This window comes from Triticum urartu, chromosome 1, assembly GCF_003073215.2.
Source record: "Triticum urartu cultivar G1812 chromosome 1, Tu2.1, whole genome shotgun sequence".
Lineage (NCBI taxonomy): Eukaryota > Viridiplantae > Streptophyta > Magnoliopsida > Poales > Poaceae > Triticum > Triticum urartu.
In genome coordinates, this window is record NC_053022.1 from 320709988 (window position 1) to 320729472 (window position 19485).

At 42.2% G+C, this 19485-nt stretch overlaps 1 protein-coding gene across 1 annotated transcript; it reads left to right on the plus strand.

Annotated features, from left to right (window-relative positions):
* Positions 1 to 10655: 10655 nt before the first annotated feature.
* LOC125509802 lies at positions 10656 to 13494 on the plus strand. The gene is made up of 3 exons (XM_048674831.1): positions 10656 to 11653; positions 12404 to 12952; positions 13032 to 13494. Exons 1-3 carry the CDS (start codon positions 10790 to 10792, stop codon positions 13143 to 13145), a joined length of 1527 nt encoding a protein of 508 aa, XP_048530788.1. The 5' UTR covers positions 10656 to 10789; the 3' UTR covers positions 13146 to 13494.
* The last annotated feature ends 5991 nt before the right edge of the window (positions 13495 to 19485 follow it).

A 19485-nucleotide genomic window follows, 5' to 3' on the forward strand; every position in this document is an offset into this window, starting at 1 on the left:
GTTAGTAGAACTTCATGATGAACTATGATATGCAAGGGATAACGGAAACGATTCCCAAGCTCTTCGTAATGCGGAAATTGACGAAGGTAGAAATCGAGAAAAACATCAAGTGTTGATAGTAGACAAGACCACTAGTTTCAAGAAAGGGCAGAGGGAAGAAGGGGAACTTCAAGAAGAACAGCAAGCAAGTTGCTGCTCAAGTAAAGAAGCCCAAGTCTAGTCCTAAGCCTGAGACTAAGTGTTTCTACTGCAAAGGGACTGATCACTAGAAGCGGAACTACCCCAAGTGATTGGCAGATAAGAAGGATGGAAAAGTAAACATAAGTATATTTGATATACATCTTATTGATGTGTACTTTACTAGTGTTTATAGCAACCCCTCAGTATTTGATACTAGTTCAGTTGCTAAGATTTGTAACTCGAAACAGGAGTTGCAGAATAAACAGAGACTAGTTAAGGGTGAAGTGACGATGTGTGTTGGAAGTGGTTCCAAGATTGATATGGTCATCATCGCACACTCCCTATAATTTTGGGATTAGTGTTGAACCTAAATAAGTGTTATTTGGTGTTTGCGTTCAGCATGAATATGATTTGATCATGTTTATTGTAATACGGTTATTCATTTAAGTAAGAGAATAAATTGTTGTTCTGTTTACATGAATAAAACCTTATATGGTTACAAACCCAATGAAAATAGTTCGTTGGATCTCGATCGTAGTGATACACATAATCATAACATTGAAACCAAAAGATGCAAAGTTAATAATGATAGTGCAACTTATTTGTGGCACTGCTGTTTAGGTCATATTGGTGTAAAGCGCATGAAGAAACTCCATGCTGATGGGCTTTTGGAATCACTTGATTATGAATCAGTTGATGCTTGCGAACCATGCCTCATGGGCAAGATGACTAAGACTCCGTTCTCCGGAACAATGAAGCAAGCAACAAATTTGTTGGAAATCATACATACTGATTTATGTGGTCCGATGAATATTAAGGCTTGCAGCAGATATCATTATTTTCTAACCTTCACAGATGATTTGAGCAGATATGGGGATATCTACTTGATGAAACATAAGTCTGAAACATTTGAAAAGTTCAAAGAATTTCAGAGTGAAGTGGAAAATCATCGTGACAAGAAAATAAAGTTTCTACGATCTGATCGCGGAGACAAATATTTGAGTTACGAGTTTGGTCTTCAATTAAAACAATGTGGAATAGTTTCACAAACTCATGCCACCTGGAACACCACATCATAATGGTGTGTCCGAATGTCATAACCGTACTTTATTAGATATGGTGCGATCTATGATGTCTCTTACCGATCTACCACTATCGTTTTGGGGTTATGCATTAGAGACAGCTGCATTCACGTTAAATAGGGCACCATCTAAATCCGTTGAGACGACACCGTATGACCTATGGTTTGGCAAGAAACCTAAGCTGTCGTTTCTTAAAGTTTGAGGTTGCAATGCTTATGTGAAAAATTTTCAACCTGATAAGCTCAAACCCAAATCGGAGAAATGTGTCTTCATAGGATATCCAAAGGAAACTATTGGATACACCTTCTATCACAGATCCGAAGGCAAGACTTTTTGTTGCTAAATTCGGAAACTTTCTAGAGAAGGAGTTTCTCTCGAAAGAAGTGAGTGGGAGGAAAGTAGAAAACTTGATAAGGTAATTGTACCTTCTCCCTTATTGGAAATTAGTTCATCACAGAAATCTGTTCTTGTGACTACTACACCAATTAGTGAGGAAGCTAATGATGATGATCATGTAACTTCAGATCAAGTAACTACCGAATCTCGTAGGTAAACCAGAGTAAGATCCGCACCAGAATGGTATGGTAATCCTGTTCTGGAAGTCATGTTACTAGACCATGACGAACTTGCGAACTATGAGGAAGCGATGATGAGCCCAGATTCCGCGAAATGGTTTGAGGCCATGAAATCTGAGATATGATCCATGTATGAGAACAAAGTTTGGACTTTGGTTGACTTGTCCGATGATCGGCAAGCAATTGAAAATAAATGGATCTTCAAGAGGAAGACGGACGCTGATAGTAGTGTTACTATCTACAAAGCTAGAATTGTCGCAAAAGGTTTTCGACAAGTTCAAGGTGTTGACTACGATGAGAGATTCTCACTCGTATCTATGCTTAAGTCTGTCCGAATCATGTTAGCAATTGCCGCATTTTATGAAATCTGGCAAATGGATAAACAAAACTGAATTCCTTAATGGATTTAATAAAGAAGAGTTGTATACGATGCAACTAGAAGGTTTTGTCAATCCGAAAGGTGCTAACAAAATGTGCAAGCTCCCGCGATCCATCTATGGACTGGTGCAAGCATCTCGGAGTTGGAATATACGCTTTGATGAGTTGACCAAAGCATATAGTTTTATACAGACTTGCGGTGAGGCCTGTATTTACAAGAAAAGTGAGTGGGAGCACTACAACATTTCTGATAAGTATATGTGATTGACATATTGTTGATCGGAAATAATGTAGAATTATTCTGTAAAGCATAAAGGAGTGTTTGAAAGGAGTTTTTCAAAGAAAGACTTCGGTGAAGCTGCTTACATATTGAGCTTCAAGATCTATAGAGATAGATCAAGACGCTTGATAAGTTTTTCAATGAGTACATACCTTGACAAGATTTTGAAGTAGTTCAAAATGGAGCAGTCAAAGAAAGAGTTCTTGCCTGTATTACAAGGTGTGAAGTTGAGTAAGACTCAAATCCCGACCACGGCAGAAGATAGAAAGAGAATGAAAGTCATTCCCTATGCCTTGGCCATAGGTTCTATAAAGTATGTCATGCTGTATACCAGATCTATTGTATACCCTGCACTGATTTGGCAAGGGAGTACAATAGTGATCTAGGAGTAGATCACTGGACAACGTTCAGAATTATCCTTAGTGAAATAAGGATATGTTTCTCGATTATGGATGTGACAAAAAGGTTCGTCGTAAAGGGTTACGTCGATGCAAGTTTTTGACACTGATCCAGATGATTCTAAGTCTCAATCTGGATACATATTGAAAGTGGGAGCAATTAGCTAGAGTAGCTCCGTGCAGAGCATTGTAGACATAGAATTTTGCAAAATACATACGGATCTGAATTTGGCAGGCCCGTTGACTAAATTTCTCTCACAAGCAAAACATGATCACTCTTTGGGTGTTAATCACATAGCGGTGTGAACTAGATTATTGAATCTAGTAAACCCTTTGGGCGTTAGTCACATGGAGATGTGAACCAATCACATAAAGATGTGAACTATTGGTGTTAATCACATAGCGATGTGAAACTAGATTATTGACTCTAGTGCAAGTGGGAGACTGAAGGAAATATGCCCTAGAGGCAATAATAAAGTTATTATTTATTTCCTTATTTCATGATAAATGTTTATTATTCATGCTAGAATTGTATTAATCGGAAACATAATACATGTGTGAATACATAGACAAACAGAGTGTCACTAGTATGCCTCTACTTGACTAGCTCGTTAATCAAAGATGGTTATGTTTCCTAACCATGGACAAAGAGTTGTTATTTGATTAATGGGATCACATCATTAGATGAATGATCTGATTGACATGACCCATTCCATTAGCTTAGCACCCGATCGTTTACTATGTTGCTATTGTTTTCTTCATGACTTATACATGTTCCTATGACTATGAGATTATGCAACTCCCGTTTGCCGGAGGAACACTTTGTGTGCTACCAAACGTCACAACGTAAATGGGTGATTATAAAGGTGCTCTACAGGTGTCTCCAAAGGTACATGTTGGGTTGACGTATTTCAAGATTAGGATTTGTCACTCCGATTGTCGGAGAGGTATCTCTGGGCCCTCTCGGTAATGCACATCACATAAGCCTTGCAAGCATTGCAACTAATGAGTTAGTTGCGAGATGATGAATTATGGAACGAGTAAAGAGACTTGCCGGTAACGAGATTGAACTAGGTATTGGATACCGACGATCGAATCTCGGGCAAGTAACATACCGATGACAAAGGGAACAACGTATGTTGTTATGCGGTCTGACCGATAAAGATCTTCGTAGAATATGTAGGAGCCAATATGGGCATCCATGTCCTGCTATTGGTTATTGACCGGAGACGTGTCTCGGTAATGTCTACATTGTTCTCGAACCGTAGGGTCCGCACGCTTAAGGTTTCGATGACAATTATATTATGAGTTTATGAGTTTTGATGTACCGAAGGAGTTCGGAGTCCCGGATGAGATCGGGGACATGACGAGGAGTCTCGAAATGGTTGAGACGTAAAGATCGATATATTGGACGACTATATTCGGACATCGGAAAGGTTCCGAGTGATTCGGGTATTTTTCGGAGTACCGGGTAGTTACGGGAGAAGCAATGGGCCTTGATGGGCTTTAGTGGGAAGAGGAGAAAGGGCCAAGGGGCTGCTGCGCCCCCCCTCCCCTCTGGTCCGAATTGGACTAGGGAAAAGGGGGCCGGCCACCTTTCCTTCTCCTCCACTTCCTTCTCCCTTCCTCCCCTCTTGGTGGACTCCTACTAGGACTTGGAGTCCTAGTAGGACTCCACATCCTGGCCACACCAAGCCTTGGCCGGCCTCCTCCTCCTCCTCCATCCTTTATATACTGAGGCAAGGGGCACCCCAAGAACACACAAGTTGATCTTCGTGATCGTTCCTTAGCCGTGTGCGGTGCCCCATTCCACCATATTCCACCTCGGTCATATTGTAGCGGTGCTTAGGCGAAGCCCTGCGACGGTAGAACATCAAGATCGTCACCACGCCGTCGTGCTGACGGAACTCCTCCCCGAAGCTTTGCTGGATCGGAGCCCGGGGAGCGTCATCGAGCTGTACGTGTGCTAAGAACTCGGAGGTGCCGGAGTAACGGTGCTTGGATCGGTCGGATCGGGAAGACGTATGACTACTTCCTCTACGTTGTGTCAACGCTTCCGTTGTCGATCTACAAGGGTACGTAGATCATACTCTCCCCTCTCGTTGCTATGCATCACCATGATCTTGCGTGTGCGTAGGAAATTTTTTGAAATTACTACGTTCCCCAACAAGAATCACCCAATTCGGAGTCCGTATGAAAAAGTTGTTGGCATTTTGAGTCAGGTATGTCTGTGCGGTCCGAATCTGAATCCAGAACGTGAGAGACTTGGACTCTATTTTCTCTTGGCCCAAAAGTGACGTGAGAGGACTTTTTGAACACAACCTAAACTTCTCCTTTTCCCTTATCTTCATATGTGGATTGTACAAATGTCCCATACACCTGCAATTGGACAAAACACAAAAGTGTGTGAAGTATTTTTGTTCTGGATAACATAAATAGATTATTGAATAGTTTGCATTAGAAATCACCCGACAAATATGCATGTATGCAATATTTTTGGTCGTATCCAAGGTAGTCATGTCCTCATCATCCTCCCCTTTTTGAAAACAAAGCCGTCCTCGGCGTTGCTTAATCTGAAATGTGGCTAACAAAAGAGACAAGGTGTACATGTTGTATATGTATATGTCATTCAGTTTAACTTCCCTTGATTTTTGCACGTATGACACATGTATACATGAGTAACTTTCATAGTTCATAAAAACTAAAGCCAAAAAATTATCACAAGAAGTAGAAGGCATGAAAATATTAGAACTCAGTTTGCACATATAAGGGAAGCTCTTATTCATTTCAAAAGATTCGCAATGTTCATCATTAAACCATCCCAACTTTGGTGAATAAACCTTACTTGCATCAAATTTACATGCTACAACATGCTTAAATAAGCAAACATGCAATAAGTCATTGGACACAGAATCATCACCAAGATTGGAGGCCATATCAAAATGATTAAACATTAGTTCTTTTGCATCAACAGTTAATTCAATGGGTGCACTCAAAATTGTTGATATTTCAGTTGTTTGGTCACATGACGCATTCATGACAGTAACAAGATTCTCTAAAATAGGTGGTGTGCTCAAATCAACAGGTAACTCAATACATGATGCATTCAAGTTAACTAGGCATGCATCATTCTCATGTGAAGTTATATCATCAATACCTTTACTATTATCTTGTGGCAAAGATGTAGCTGATGTAGGTACGGACGTTGACAATGTACCATACCCTTGAGATGATACCGCGCTCATAATCCGAGGTGCAATGATGGAGGAACCCACCGGCGGTGGTGAGCATGAACTGGAATAGTAGTTGTTGTAGTCACCTAATGCATCCTCCTGTATCTGTCTCTCAAAGGTACAAGCACGGACATACATACCAGTAATGCAACGAGGAATATACTGAAATCTTGCCTGAATATCATGGTTCAAACCACCAAAAAATCTACTCATTGTATCATTCTCAGATTCTTCTATGTCACAATGATGCATATAAGATTTGAACTATTGGTAGTAAGCATGAACAGTGTTGTTGCCTTATTTAAATTGTTCAAATTTGTGAAGCAATTCACGACGATAATAAGGAGGGAAAAATTGTTGTCTCATTACAACTTTCAAAACTTTCCAAGTTGTGGGTTGGTTATCAATGTTTTTCTTACAACACCAAACAGAAGCAAAATCAGTAAATGCTCTAGTGGCTGCTCGCACTCGCTCAAGTTCAGAAAAGTCATGATGACTAAAAACTTGTTCTACTTCAAGCTCCCAAGCTAGATAAGTAGTAGGATTAAATCTACCCTCAAATGGCGGTAAAAAGATAACCTGACCATGTGCTTGTGTGTGTTGTCCCAACTCTCGTGATGGTGAAGATGTGTCCGTCGTCCAAGAACTTCTATCTTAGGAACCTGTCATGATTAGTAGAAACAAGAAACAAAATTCAAGAATAATGTTCCTATGAACTACTAGGGTGTGGTGGTAAAGCGCTCACAGTAAAGCAAATATCAATATCTTACAAGTTCTTACCAAGCAGCAGGTGGTGACAGGCAACCAGCGGTGTCAAATAACTCTGAAGATTGTGTAAAGCGATTGCCAAAGGAACGTACGTATACACGGTGTAGAAATATGTGGAGCTGGGTTGGCTATATATAGTAGCAAAAGATTAGCAATAATCAATTCAGAGATGCAATGTTGAATAAACGCTCAACGACGGTACTGTGCTGGTCCTAGGCTAGACCGAACTAGAGACACGAGCCTAGAACACTAATGAGGTCACGTCGTAGCACAACTAGTATCAATGAAGGATACTAAGTAGCTCTGGACAGCAAGATATAAGTGAAGATCACAACGGCAGTAAAGATAATGATGTGAAACAACAGCCAAGCAGGATATATCAACAATTTTGTCTCCAACTTTCCTTTGAAAAAGTTTGTGCCGATTTTTTTGATTTTTTTTCAAGAATGGTATTGACTCAAGCTTTCAAACACAAAAGGAATCACTCAATTCCGAGTTGATATGAGGAGTCAAAAAATTCAAAAACTGGCCTAAAAAACTGGAATAAGCTGTGTTCATGAACTTCGGAGGGCAAAAAGACCTATTTAGAAGCCGATTTTGAGGTGCCAAATATTGAACTAGCTTCTTCAACTATTTAGATGCGGCTCGTCGCTAGCTTTCGTTTGAGTACTCGCGGAGGCAAAACGGACTTCGTATGAGGAAGTTATGCCTGTTTTACTGAACAGTGCATAAAACAGATTCCAATCCGAATTCAACTATGAGATTGAGTCTAAAAAGATCCGAATTTTGTTTTTCTTCTTCTCTTTTTTTTCCTCACACTTTTTTTCTTTCTCTCCTTTTTTTCTCTGACTTTTTTTCTCTTTTTTTTCTCTCGTTTTTTCTCTCTCTTTTTTTCTCCCTCCTTCCAAAACAAACTAGATAAGATGCAGATTGGATCAAGCGAAGATGTGAACGATCTCAACTATTATTATGACAATGAATGGTGGGTAGCACGTGGTGGAAATTGATGGATGGGTGGTGGACAGCGGAAGAGATAATGATGCAGCGGTGGCGTGACTAATATGAACAGAACTCGAAACTCTAAACGAACTAGACACTAAGACCAGCAACTTGACACGACGATGCAACCGATAATTCAACTATGCAAGCAATGAAAAGAAAATTGCAATGGCTCAGACTGGCTTGGACCAAGTATGAATAGATCTAACTCTTTTTTGTGGCTTTTTCTTGGACAATAGGTAAGAAAATAAATCTAATCTAGGAAAACTGGAAATTCTCACCGAGCAACCTGAAAACTGATACCACTTGATAGAGGCGAGGGTCCCGATCTTTCGATGAGATGATAACTATCGATTTGGTGGAGACGACTTTGACAATCCGACTACAAACATGCACGACGTTGCACCTTAGCAACCGCTAAACCAATCTCCTGAGGTTACTGACGATGCTGGAAGCACGGTCAGCCTGACCACAAAGGTCTATTCCTGCAAGCAATCGAAGAACGAGCAAGAATATGATAAAGCAATCTGAATATCGCAAATATATATGAAGTATTGATAATGGTGGGGATCCGGAAGCGGTCTTGGTCTGGTCGTTGGACACAAACGAAGTACACGAAGTTGCAATGGCTAACTTTTAACTAAACAAATCCCAAGAAAAAAGCTACTAGATGGATCTACTTATATAGGAGCAAGGGGTGGCGGCCAAGGAGGTGGGAGGACGTCCCAAGGCAGCCTAAAACTAAACCTAGGCCATACAAGGCTCATGGGCCCAAGTGGAGGTGATGCAACACCTTTGGGCTTGTAGTTTGACTCGGATTCTGCTGCAACATCAGATTGTTTCGTCCGTAACTCAACGCTCCGGACGAATTTGAAGGTGAATCCAATTGGGTTGGAAAGAGCACGAAATCTAGTTTCCAACAAAAAAAGAATCACCCAATTCGGAGTCCGTATGAAAAAGTTGTTGGCTTTTGAGTCAGGTATGTCTGTGCAGTCCGAATCTGAATCCAGAACGTGAGAGACTTGGACTCTATCTTCTCTTGGCCCAAAAATGACGTGAGAGGACTTTTTGAAGACAACCTAAACTTCTCCTTTTCCCTTATCTTCATATGTGAATTGTACAAATTTCCCATATACCTGCAATTAGACAAAACACAAAAGTGTGTGAAGTATTTTTGTTTTGGATAACATAAATAGATTATTGAATAGTTTGCATTAGAAATCACCTGACAAATATGCATGTATGCAATATTTTTGGTCGTATCCAAGGTAGTCATGTCCTCATCACATGTGCACTGTGGCATCACCGCAATGCAGCCATCTTTGACAAGATCGCTCCCTCTACCTCGGCCGTTGTCGCCGCAATCAAGGACGATGCTCGCTCCTTGGCCATTGCCGGAGCCAAAAGACTTAGCTCTTTCATCCTCGTGACCTGAATTTTTGTGAGGGGCTGAGCATCCCCATTGCTCTCTGCTCATACGGTCGCCACGGACGCGCCAAGTTGTGCACGTGCCCGTGGTGTGGATGTGTTTTTCTCCTTCTCCCTATCAATGCAAAGATATGCTCTCAAGCGTATTCACGAGAAAATAAAAATACAAGCGAATTCTAAAGCAAAGCACCAGTCGCCCACTTTTAATTTTCTTTCGTATATATAAATAGTTAAAACTATTGTGAAGATGGAGTAATGGAGACTCGACGGAAAACGTATATCGCACAATTTTTTGTTTGGATGTTTTGCTTTCCAGTGGCTTAGCATACACTTGGATTTATGGTACACTGATGAAGTTCTACAAAGTATATCCAGATATGGACGCTCATGACCTCAAAACCAAAGATAGGAGGATCCTCACGAGAAAGACAACGGGAAATAGCTACGGACCGATGATATTAAATCCAAACAAAGAGAAAAATACATGGATGCCTTGCACGGTTGCACCACATGAGATCACTCCAACATCCACGGTTTTTTTGTTTGTGAGGAAGCACAGAGCTCTCAGCCTCATATCACTATCACACAACACAGCTACTAGCTCCATCACATCAAATACAACATGCATAAACAGGCAGTAATTAGTTCACCTTCCAACTGGCAACTGCTCATCATTAGCCCACTATTTTGGAAACTGATATTTGATGTAGCCTAATAAGGTTGCTTGACAGGTACTGTAACTCTCACTGATTCCAACTACTTGCTGCAAACTCAAGCCAGCCACACACCTGTTGCTCACTAGGATAATACCGCCATACCACATTGCAATAACCCATCCCCACAAATATTGGTACTAGTACAATCATTGATGAGGTAGATCAGCGGATATGTTCCACGGGTCCCCTGAAAAATATATACTCAGATTTTATTTTGCGGAGTGAAAGAGATATACATTATCCTCTATATAAGCACATTCCCTAGACACATGTCACCCTTTCAACGACCAAGCTTGCGGCTCACTGCGCGGAGATATATTCTATTCTGTTCTAAAGCATACATGTCGCCTACACTGCAAGTCAAAAGAATTCGTGGCATCGTAGCTAGCAGTCCACCACTAATCACGCTAACCCATCGCCCCCCACGTGCACGCTTCAAACCTTAACCCGTCCTCAGGCTAGACTGGAATAAATAAATGACACCGCCCTTTCAAATTCAAAAAACAGCGGATTGTTTAAGTAACGCAATCGTGCAAAGATTCGTAATGTTTTATAAGTAAAATCCAGACGTTCTTTTTGAAATACAAGGGGAAATGCACGGTTCGAATGTAGTGTGAAGGACCTGTGCTATTACAACCACCCACCACCCACCGGGTGTGTCGCACGCACCGCCCATCCCTGAAACATCGCCACGTCCCGCCACGCCCCCAAATGTCCGTGGCCATCGGCGGCGGCGTCGACCCCCGTGTCCAATGCCCAAGCCCCACCAAGCCTCGCCAGCGCCGCCGACGCCGCTCCAGCTCCCGCTCTCCATCCTCCCGCCGCGGGGCTGCCCGCTCGCCACCGCGCTGCTGGCGCTGCTCTCGCTGCTCCTCGCCACCGCGCTGTGGCTCGTGCTCGTGCTGTCCCCGGCCCAGGCCCCCGTGGCGTCCTCCTCCTCCGCGCTGTCCTACGCGGCGGCGGCGGATGAGGCGCTCTCCGCCGGCGACGCGTCCTCCCCGCTTTCGCTCGCCCACATCGTCTTCGGGATCGCCGGCTCGGCGCACCTCTGGCCGCGTCGCCGCGAGTACATCCGCCTCTGGTGGGATCCCGCCTCCATGCGCGGCCACGTCTGGCTCGACGCCAGCGCGCCCGGCGCGCCGGGGCCCAGCGCTGCCGGGGAGGACTCGCTCCCGCCGATCCGGGTGTCCGAGGACACCTCGCGCTTCCGGTACACCAACCCGACGGGCCACCCTTCTGGGCTCCGGATCGCGCGCATCGCTGCCGAGGCCGTGCGGCTCGTGGGGGGTGGGGGCGCGCGGTGGGTGGTGCTCGTGGACGACGACACCGTGCTGTCCCCGGACAACCTGGTGGCGGTGCTCGGGAAGTACGACTGGAGGGAGATGGTGTACGTCGGGGCCCCGTCGGAGAGCCACTCGGCCAATACCTATTTCAGCCACGGCATGGCGTTCGGAGGCGGAGGCGTCGCGCTCAGCTTCCCCCTCGCCGCTGCGCTCGCGCGGACACTCGACGTGTGCATCGAGAGGTACCCCAGGCTGTATGGAAGCGACGACCGCCTCCATGCTTGCATCACGGAGCTTGGCGTGCCCCTTTCCCGCGAATATGGCTTCCATCAGGTATGGAGCTTATTATCCGTCAACCTTTGGTCGGCATTCAACTATTTTTTGGCTATTTACAGAGTTTATCTTATTTAGAGATCTTATCAAATGGTTATAAATCTCATCCCGAGCAAAGCAATTTGGTCGCTTAGCTTGTCGTGCTATGTAGATTCTGCTAGTAAACCAGTTCTCCCCATTCCGTGCTTGAATTAGTGCAATGTATCACGCTCTTGATGTGGACTGAACGAATATGGGGATTGCTGAGGAATTAGCCCCACTGTAGAGCTTGCTTTGGAAGTTTAGATGCTGGTGCGCTGTTTTGAACTTTACTATGGGTATCACGCTTGATTCGTTATGACAGAAAGAAAGTTGATCCTTTCTCTGTGGTACCACCCTAGCTGTGTCCTGTGTTATCTCACTGGTTGTAATGCATGTACAAAAGTAGGGCCTTGCGAGAGTGTTTATGATAGTGAAAGCAAGTTTGGTTGGCCTTGACTGTTGATTTCCTCTGTTTATGATAGGATTTGCTTGCTTGTTTACTTGTTTTACGGTGCTATCTTTGCACATCTCTTTGTTGGATAAGCACATCGTTAGAAAAAATGGACAGTTGCTGATCAAGCTGTTCTGTTTGGTGTGAGCATCGACCTTTAACTGCATGGATTGATTTTCCAGTTCATTAATGTAATTATGGATTTGGAATTTTGGATAGATCCCTCTAACCTCCCTGCTCTCCTAATGTATGTACTCTCCCTCTGATGTTATAATCAGTGGGATATCAGAGGCAATGCCCATGGTATATTGGCTGCTCATCCAATCGCTCCTTTCATCAGTATCCACCATGTGGAGTTTGTGGATCCTATATATCCTGGATTGAACTCTCTTGAGAGCTTGGAGCTTTTTACGAAGGCTATGAAAATAGAACCCATGAGCTTCTTGCAGCGCTCAGTTTGTTATGATAAGAGGCAGAAGCTTACACTTGCCATCTCTTTGGGTTATGTTGTTCAAGTGTACCCCAGTGTTCTTCTTCCTCCTGAATTGGAGCGATCCGAGCGGACTTACATCGCTTTTAATAGGATGAGCCAGAGAACTGAATTTGATTTTGACACCAAGGAAATTCAGAAGTCTATGTGCAAGAGGCCAGTCTTATTTTTCTTGAAGGATGTTTGGAAGGATGGGAACATAACTAGAGGCTCTTACATAAGGTCAAGTGAACGGGATGACCTCAAAAGGAAGGTGTTTTGCTTTAGGTCACCTCCTTTATCTGGCATAGATGAGATTCAAGTTTCTGCGTCCCCATTAAGCAAAAGATGGCATCTGGTTCGTTCTAACATTCCTAGAAAAATCTCCTCTACTCTTTCAACCTGTACAGTTGCTAACTATCATTCTGCTGATATAGGCACCAAGAAGGTTATGCAGTGCTGTGAAAGAATCTATTAATGGTACTCTGTTTATGTTTGTTCGGCAATGTGGGCGCAGAGCATTCGGCTCCGCTTCTGATTCTCTTGATTGATGGAGAACAGAGATGTATATTTTCTGTCCAGATGATACCTGCAAGATGTAGTTACCATCCTACATTCTTTGGATCAAGTGTTCTGGGGGCTCTTTTTCTGCCTCAAGCACTTGGCAGTAATTGGAGGCTTGTTATACTTGATAGTTGTTGAAGGTAGTTTCTGTATCTTCTCCGAGTAAGTACAATGGGAAATAGATTCTTAGTGTTAATTGTGACAAGTCTCATTTTTGCTAAATCATAAGACACTTAAGGGTAAAATTGGGATGTTTTTTCAGGCTAGTATTACGCCTTCTCGACCATGGTTGATCTGTCATGTATGCAATGCAGGCTTGTTAATCTTTCTTGACCATTTGTTGCCTACATTTGTCAAGTGCAATAAATAGATAAACTGAACCATCACGATGCATGTCCTGGTACTTGTAACACCTTTAAATGTTCAACTTATAGATCCCCAAAAAAAGAAACTCCCTCCGATCCATATTAATCGTCGCTGATTTAATACAAAGTTGTACTAAATCAACGACAATTAAAATGGATCGAAGGAAGTAGTTAAACTTATGCTATTATTACATGAAAACAGCCTCGTGCTTACCTGCAGTCTAATTAATACGAGCAACTTTATGTGCTTACCTGCAGTCTAATTAATACGAGCAACTTGCCCCTTAAAAAAAAACGAACAACTTTATGTGCACTACATTTTTATCATAGCATTCTTTGACGATTGCACTCAGACAGTTGCAGCATTGTTTTCTGTTCATGTCGATACAGCAGGAATGGTTTCATCCTTGTTCACTTATTCACATTGGTTGGGTAATAGGCAGATAGACATCTGTGTCAATTATCAAACAGTCAGTGTTATCAGTTATAGTGGACAAGTTGCTTGACCATAGTGAATAAGATATTTTGAAATATTTTTTATATCTAAAAAAATAGGGGCTGTTATTTCTGTCATTTTTACTATTTGTATAGCAGGTTGTTTATTCCAAACAATTGCTAGAACAATTATCTTTGACCATGAGTTCACAACTAATATGAGCAAGATAAATCAATCCTTGGTAATTTTTTATCTTTTTTTGCCAGTGATAACTTCTGCTGTTTTGTGTAAAACAAAGATGTTTTTTGTGTGTAAACTGCATCATCCTTTTCTTTGGAGCATAAGATTTAAATGTTTCTTTTAACTTTGGTGCTTAGTCGAACTGTTGCTTTTTTCTTACACAATGAATTTAGAGGGATATGTTGGTTCACCGCAAAAAAAAAAGAGGGATATGTTGGCATGGATGTTGAAAACATGAAATAAAATTCAGTGCATCTATTAGTTGGATATAAGAATAATTACCTGGATTATATGATTATTGGACTTTTGTCTTGAAGTAGGCTAGCATGTGGCTTCGATTTCCACGCTATGATGCCTGATTACTGACTGTCTGAAAAGAAAACGGTTTGCTACGAGTGCTTCAGGCCCTGTTTGGTTCATAAATCCTAGGACTTTTTTTAGTCCCAATTATAAGTCTTAAGTCCCTAAAAAATCCCTACCTGTTTGGTTCCTGGGACTTATAAGTCTATAAGACCATATTACAACTATAAGTCCTTCCTTGAGAGTCTTATTTGATAAGTCCCAAATGCCCACGTTAAGTCCCTATAAGTCCCTCTTGTTTGGTTTAGATGGGACTTATAGGAACTTTTTTAAGTCCCTAAACCAATAAGTCCGTGGAAACAAACATCCTCTCAATCCAGTTTCGAATTTCTTATCCGCTCCCTTAAAAAATGACCATTGATTGATCTGGTTAATCAATTAGGAATTTTTTAATGCCGTTAGTGGTACTTGTGCAAACTGCTCTGGTCCCTGAAGTCGTGCTTTTTATTTCTAGTTAACGATTCGCAATATCAAATTCTGGACAATTTTCTTTCTTTTATCAAGCTCAACGATTTGTAAAAGGAATTGTACGGAGCTTTTTTTTATAGTGGAAATCTAGAAAACTAAGGTCTCGTAGAAGCATAAAATGTATGAATTGCAGCCAATTAAACCCATTAAGCCTCGTGTGAAGGGTGGCCAACCAACTATGCCACGTGGCGCAAGCTGGTTGGCCATAGTAAGAAATATTTTGAAATTTTTTTAGATGAAGGTGAGGATTATTTTCTAGATGTATTTTTTTTTCTTTTTAGATGAAGGTGATGACCTATGGTGTTTTTTAAATAGAGGGTTATGCCAAGTGCTTGCTGGTAGGCTGCGGTGGTAATTTTTTTTTTAGATGAAGATGAGGATTTTTTTAAGATGTTTTTTTAGACGGAGACGAGGACTATTTCTTTTAAAATGAAAATGTGTGCACAGCTTCCTCTCAAGCGGCGCCACTCCGCGCCATGGGGTGGCGCCCTAACCACTAGTGAAATTCATATCTGGCATTGGCTTTACAGCATCAGTTTGCAGCATCTTACTGATTAGAACGTAGAAGATGGTTTTCATGCTAATCGTTGCCAACCAGTTGGTTAGTTGAAAAAAGTAAGAAAGTGGTATGAATGGTCAAGCAGGCGAAATTTTGTTTTCCCGTTTGCATTTTGGACTCCCAATGTTATGTGTTCGTGTCTGCTGCTTTTGAGTTCCTACCCTGACATTTCCACATGATGCTAACTTTTGAGTAAACTTTGGTGTTGTATATGTTGCCGAGATGAACCAGTCGTAGTACAATGCAAAAGTTGCCGGATTTGTCGAATCTGCCTTTTTTTTGTAGAAGTTGCTGAGATAGAAGAACCTGATGTGGAACGTTCTGATATATATGTAGAGGCCTAGCATAATATATGAAAAACGAAGTGACTTCTATGTGCTAAAAGTTCATCGAAATATTGAAGAAATATGAGGTTCTAGCGCCCATATTCATTCTTTTTAGAAAATGAAAGATTTATTACCTCACCGTCTGCGTTGAAAATTTAGCATATGGACTAGCCACAATATCAAGGTAACTATTTTGTAGTATTTTGTTATTGAATTTATTTGTAGTCATAAAGATCATATCGGCTAGGCAATGAGTAATAAGGTGAGACATGCTTTACTTTTAATTTTTCCTCTCTTTCCGGCATGAACTGCCTTTGTATTTTTGGCCCATAAGAATTATGTTGCGCTGGAGAGAACATAGGAAAAGAAATTGTCCGTGCATCATGGCAGGGTCATAAATATTTTATATGAAATCATCATGATTTACCTCCCATTTTAGAATGGGTGTTTCGGAGCTTGGCCTTCATGGAGGCCAATTTTTTTTTTTTTTTTTACAATCAAACTTTGTTTTTCAGCCTAAAAAAATCTGAAAGAAATTGTACAAGTATACAAGGATGTTGTGTGTATGTGTGTAAAATTTCAAGATGAAATACCTTGAAATGTGATCTGTGCAAAGAAAGATTGATGGACTTTGGTGACGAATATCATGTGCTGAAAAGCCATGATTTTTTTTTTTGCATAGCCCTCCTTTCAATGTATTACGTCCCAAAATTTTACACACATGTGTGTTATGGCATGTATATTTGTATTTTTTCTGGAATTTTTTGAAATGTAAAAAAAATGTGAATTTTGATTTTTTTTGAAAAGACCAACCTCCATGGAGCTCGGCCTCCAAATCAATTTTCGCTCATTTTATTGTTATAAGATTACATAAGAATATGTAGGGTTCCATCTTATGTACTTTTCTTTCCTCGGCACCCACTCTCCCACCCCACCTCCATGGTTTCAGGTTTAGCCGATTCGTTTTTTTATCATTTTTTTTCTTAAGAACTTCTTGCACTGCCCCATGTCGTATTAGCTTACCATGTCTTTTAAGATAGTTGAATTCCTTACATACTCTACTATGTATATAAAATATAGGGAGTAGCTCGCGGAGATGGCACTCACATTTATGTCGACAAGACTAGTTTTTGAGGTTTTAAAGATTCTCTCGTTGGCGCGACAGATTCGTCATTCGGCGACCTAGCTCATTGCTTTGAAATTGACCACGTCAAGATGTGATGTGATCATCTGTATACCGTGGTCACCGTCGGTAAGGACGAGGATGAGGATAAGCGACGATAGTGTGACGTGTGTTTGGTAGAGTGTATGAAGGATGTATAAAAGCAAAAGTTCCTTTCTCGACCCATTTTTGTGTATTTGGTAGAGTATATGAAGGTGTATGAGTACATACTAGTTTAGCACAAATGTACTAAGAGCATGCATGAAGAGGGGTGCTAAGATGAACATGCACGGAGAGAGAACAATTATGTTTGAGATGAGAATACAACCAAACACACCCATGTTAAAATAAAGGATGTGAACATGTTGGAACAAGGGTCTTGAACCATACTTATTGAGCTAGAGGTGGATGATATTTTTTTTTCCTGCCGTTTCAACCCACAGGCATGTGTGCTAGTATTGCTCGAAAGCGGCAAAAGCAAAGAGTCGCCATTTAGGTTTTGCTGATCAAAAACTTTAACAAGTTGACCCGTTTATAAGGAAAATAAGTAACAAAGTTAAAAAAGAGAAGATATGGACGTCGAGGAGGAACGACGTAGCTAGTAGAAGGACCATCATCACGAGAGAAAGTAAATGTGGAGTGTTGTTGAGGGATTATAATACCAAGATTTTATAAATAGCCTACCGCATTGCACCTGCATGCACACTAAACTGCACGGCACAACAGAGGAGTATCCACACCCAACGAGTGTCAAAGCTTAACATAAACCTTGATTGGGAGCTACGGGAGGTCGAGATGATCGGCAAGTTAGAGAGGCGTCATTGCATCCATCGAGCAAATGTGAACAAGATTTGTGGAAAATGGTTTGATAAAATCTCTTTATTCGATTTTTTTAGGGATATAATGACACGTGGTGGACAAGATTAAGGCGGAGACGAGGGATCTCTCGCAACCCGCAAAAGAGAAAACGTTTCAGAAAAAAAAGTAGACAGCGTGTGGTGGTGTGTACGGATCGAGGACGGCCAGCCCAAGGTGAGGATATATAAGGGCATCTCTAATAGATTGTATGTTAGTTTTGTTGGTAAAATGTCCATGTCATCAACCAACAAGTTATTATATAGCTACTTCAATAGGTTGCATCTAAGCTATCCAATAGATGATGAGAAAATAAATGTGATTGCTCTCTATTTTATCTTGGAGTTTGTGCAAAGGTTGTTGGTTATTCTATATACACCTTTGCTCTCTCTCCATATTTATTACATGCCACATCATCACTATGTCCTAGGTGGCAAATTTACCAACACCTATCTTACAGCTGTTGGAGATGCCCTAATTGATTATCCCATCTAGAAAAAACATATACTCGATCATTGATTGATTTTTTGTTCAAAAGACCCCCCTGGCCAACAAAATTGTCAAAAAGGACTACCCATGGATATATTTAACAAAAAGGACCCCTTGGGCCGTGGCGGCAGGTGCGGCAGGCGACACGTGGCACCTGCCGCCACGCCAGGGGGCGGCAGGCCCTGCCGCCACAGTAGGAGGCGACCGCGCGAGGTACAACGGATTAGGTACAGTGCAGCAGCCGGGATGTAACGGGCCAGGCCTGGTGGGCCATGCCGCCATCGGGGGAGGCGATGGGCGCTGCCCATGTCACTCGCAGGACGACAAAACCTGTTGCTTGCGGGCCCAGCCGGTGGGCCACGCCGCCACTGCTCCAGGCGGCCTCTCTGGCGCGACAGCGACACCACGCTGACGGCCCTGATTCCCAGGCGCGACAGCGACGTTGACGGAGGTGATTCCCACACGCGAGAATATGGACGCTGATGCCTGCTTTTGGTTCTTTCGCCCGGGAATCAGTCCTGCTTTTGCTACTTTTACCTTATAGGATGCGATGGCACTGCGAGAATCGCTCTGGCTATTGCTTGAGCAGATGCGACGGCACTGCGGTAATCAGTCACTCGTTGCGGGAATCCGATGCTGCAGGAACCTGTTGTGCCGACACTACAGGGAATCTAAAATTTCCCGCCTAATTTCGTCGTTCGCGCTTATTTTCTCGCCATCATTTATTGTTTGAGCCTATAAAAGGAGACACCGAGGCTCTCGTCCAGCCATCCTCGAAATCGCCACTGCGCAAAGTGTGTAACACATTTTTTCAGTCGGTATGAGTTTGCCTTGCTCGGATCAAAGCATTAGGCCGAGGAAAATAAAGAATGCAAGTTTGCCTCCGGGGGTGGCAGTCCTGCGGTGTTGGTGTGGAGATCTTTGCAAGGTGAAGGAGGTTACGGATTTTTCAGGGGCATGAAGTTTTTCATGTGTGCCAATTATGAGGAAGATCCACCCGTAGCTATTTCAGAGTACGACAAGCCTTCGGTATGCTTTAACCATCACGAATAGATATTGTTGGTATT

Excerpts from the sequence above, each read along its gene's own strand:
- LOC125509802 (XM_048674831.1), top strand. The coding sequence starts at position 10,790 with ATGCCCAAGCCCCACCAAGCCTCGCCAGCGCCGCCGACGCCGCTCCAG. Across the intron at positions 11,654-12,403 it reads GCGAATATGGCTTCCATCAG|TGGGATATCAGAGGCAATGC; the intron begins GTATGGAGCTTA and ends TGTTATAATCAG. Across the intron at positions 12,953-13,031 it reads TAAGCAAAAGATGGCATCTG|GCACCAAGAAGGTTATGCAG; the intron begins GTTCGTTCTAAC and ends CTGCTGATATAG.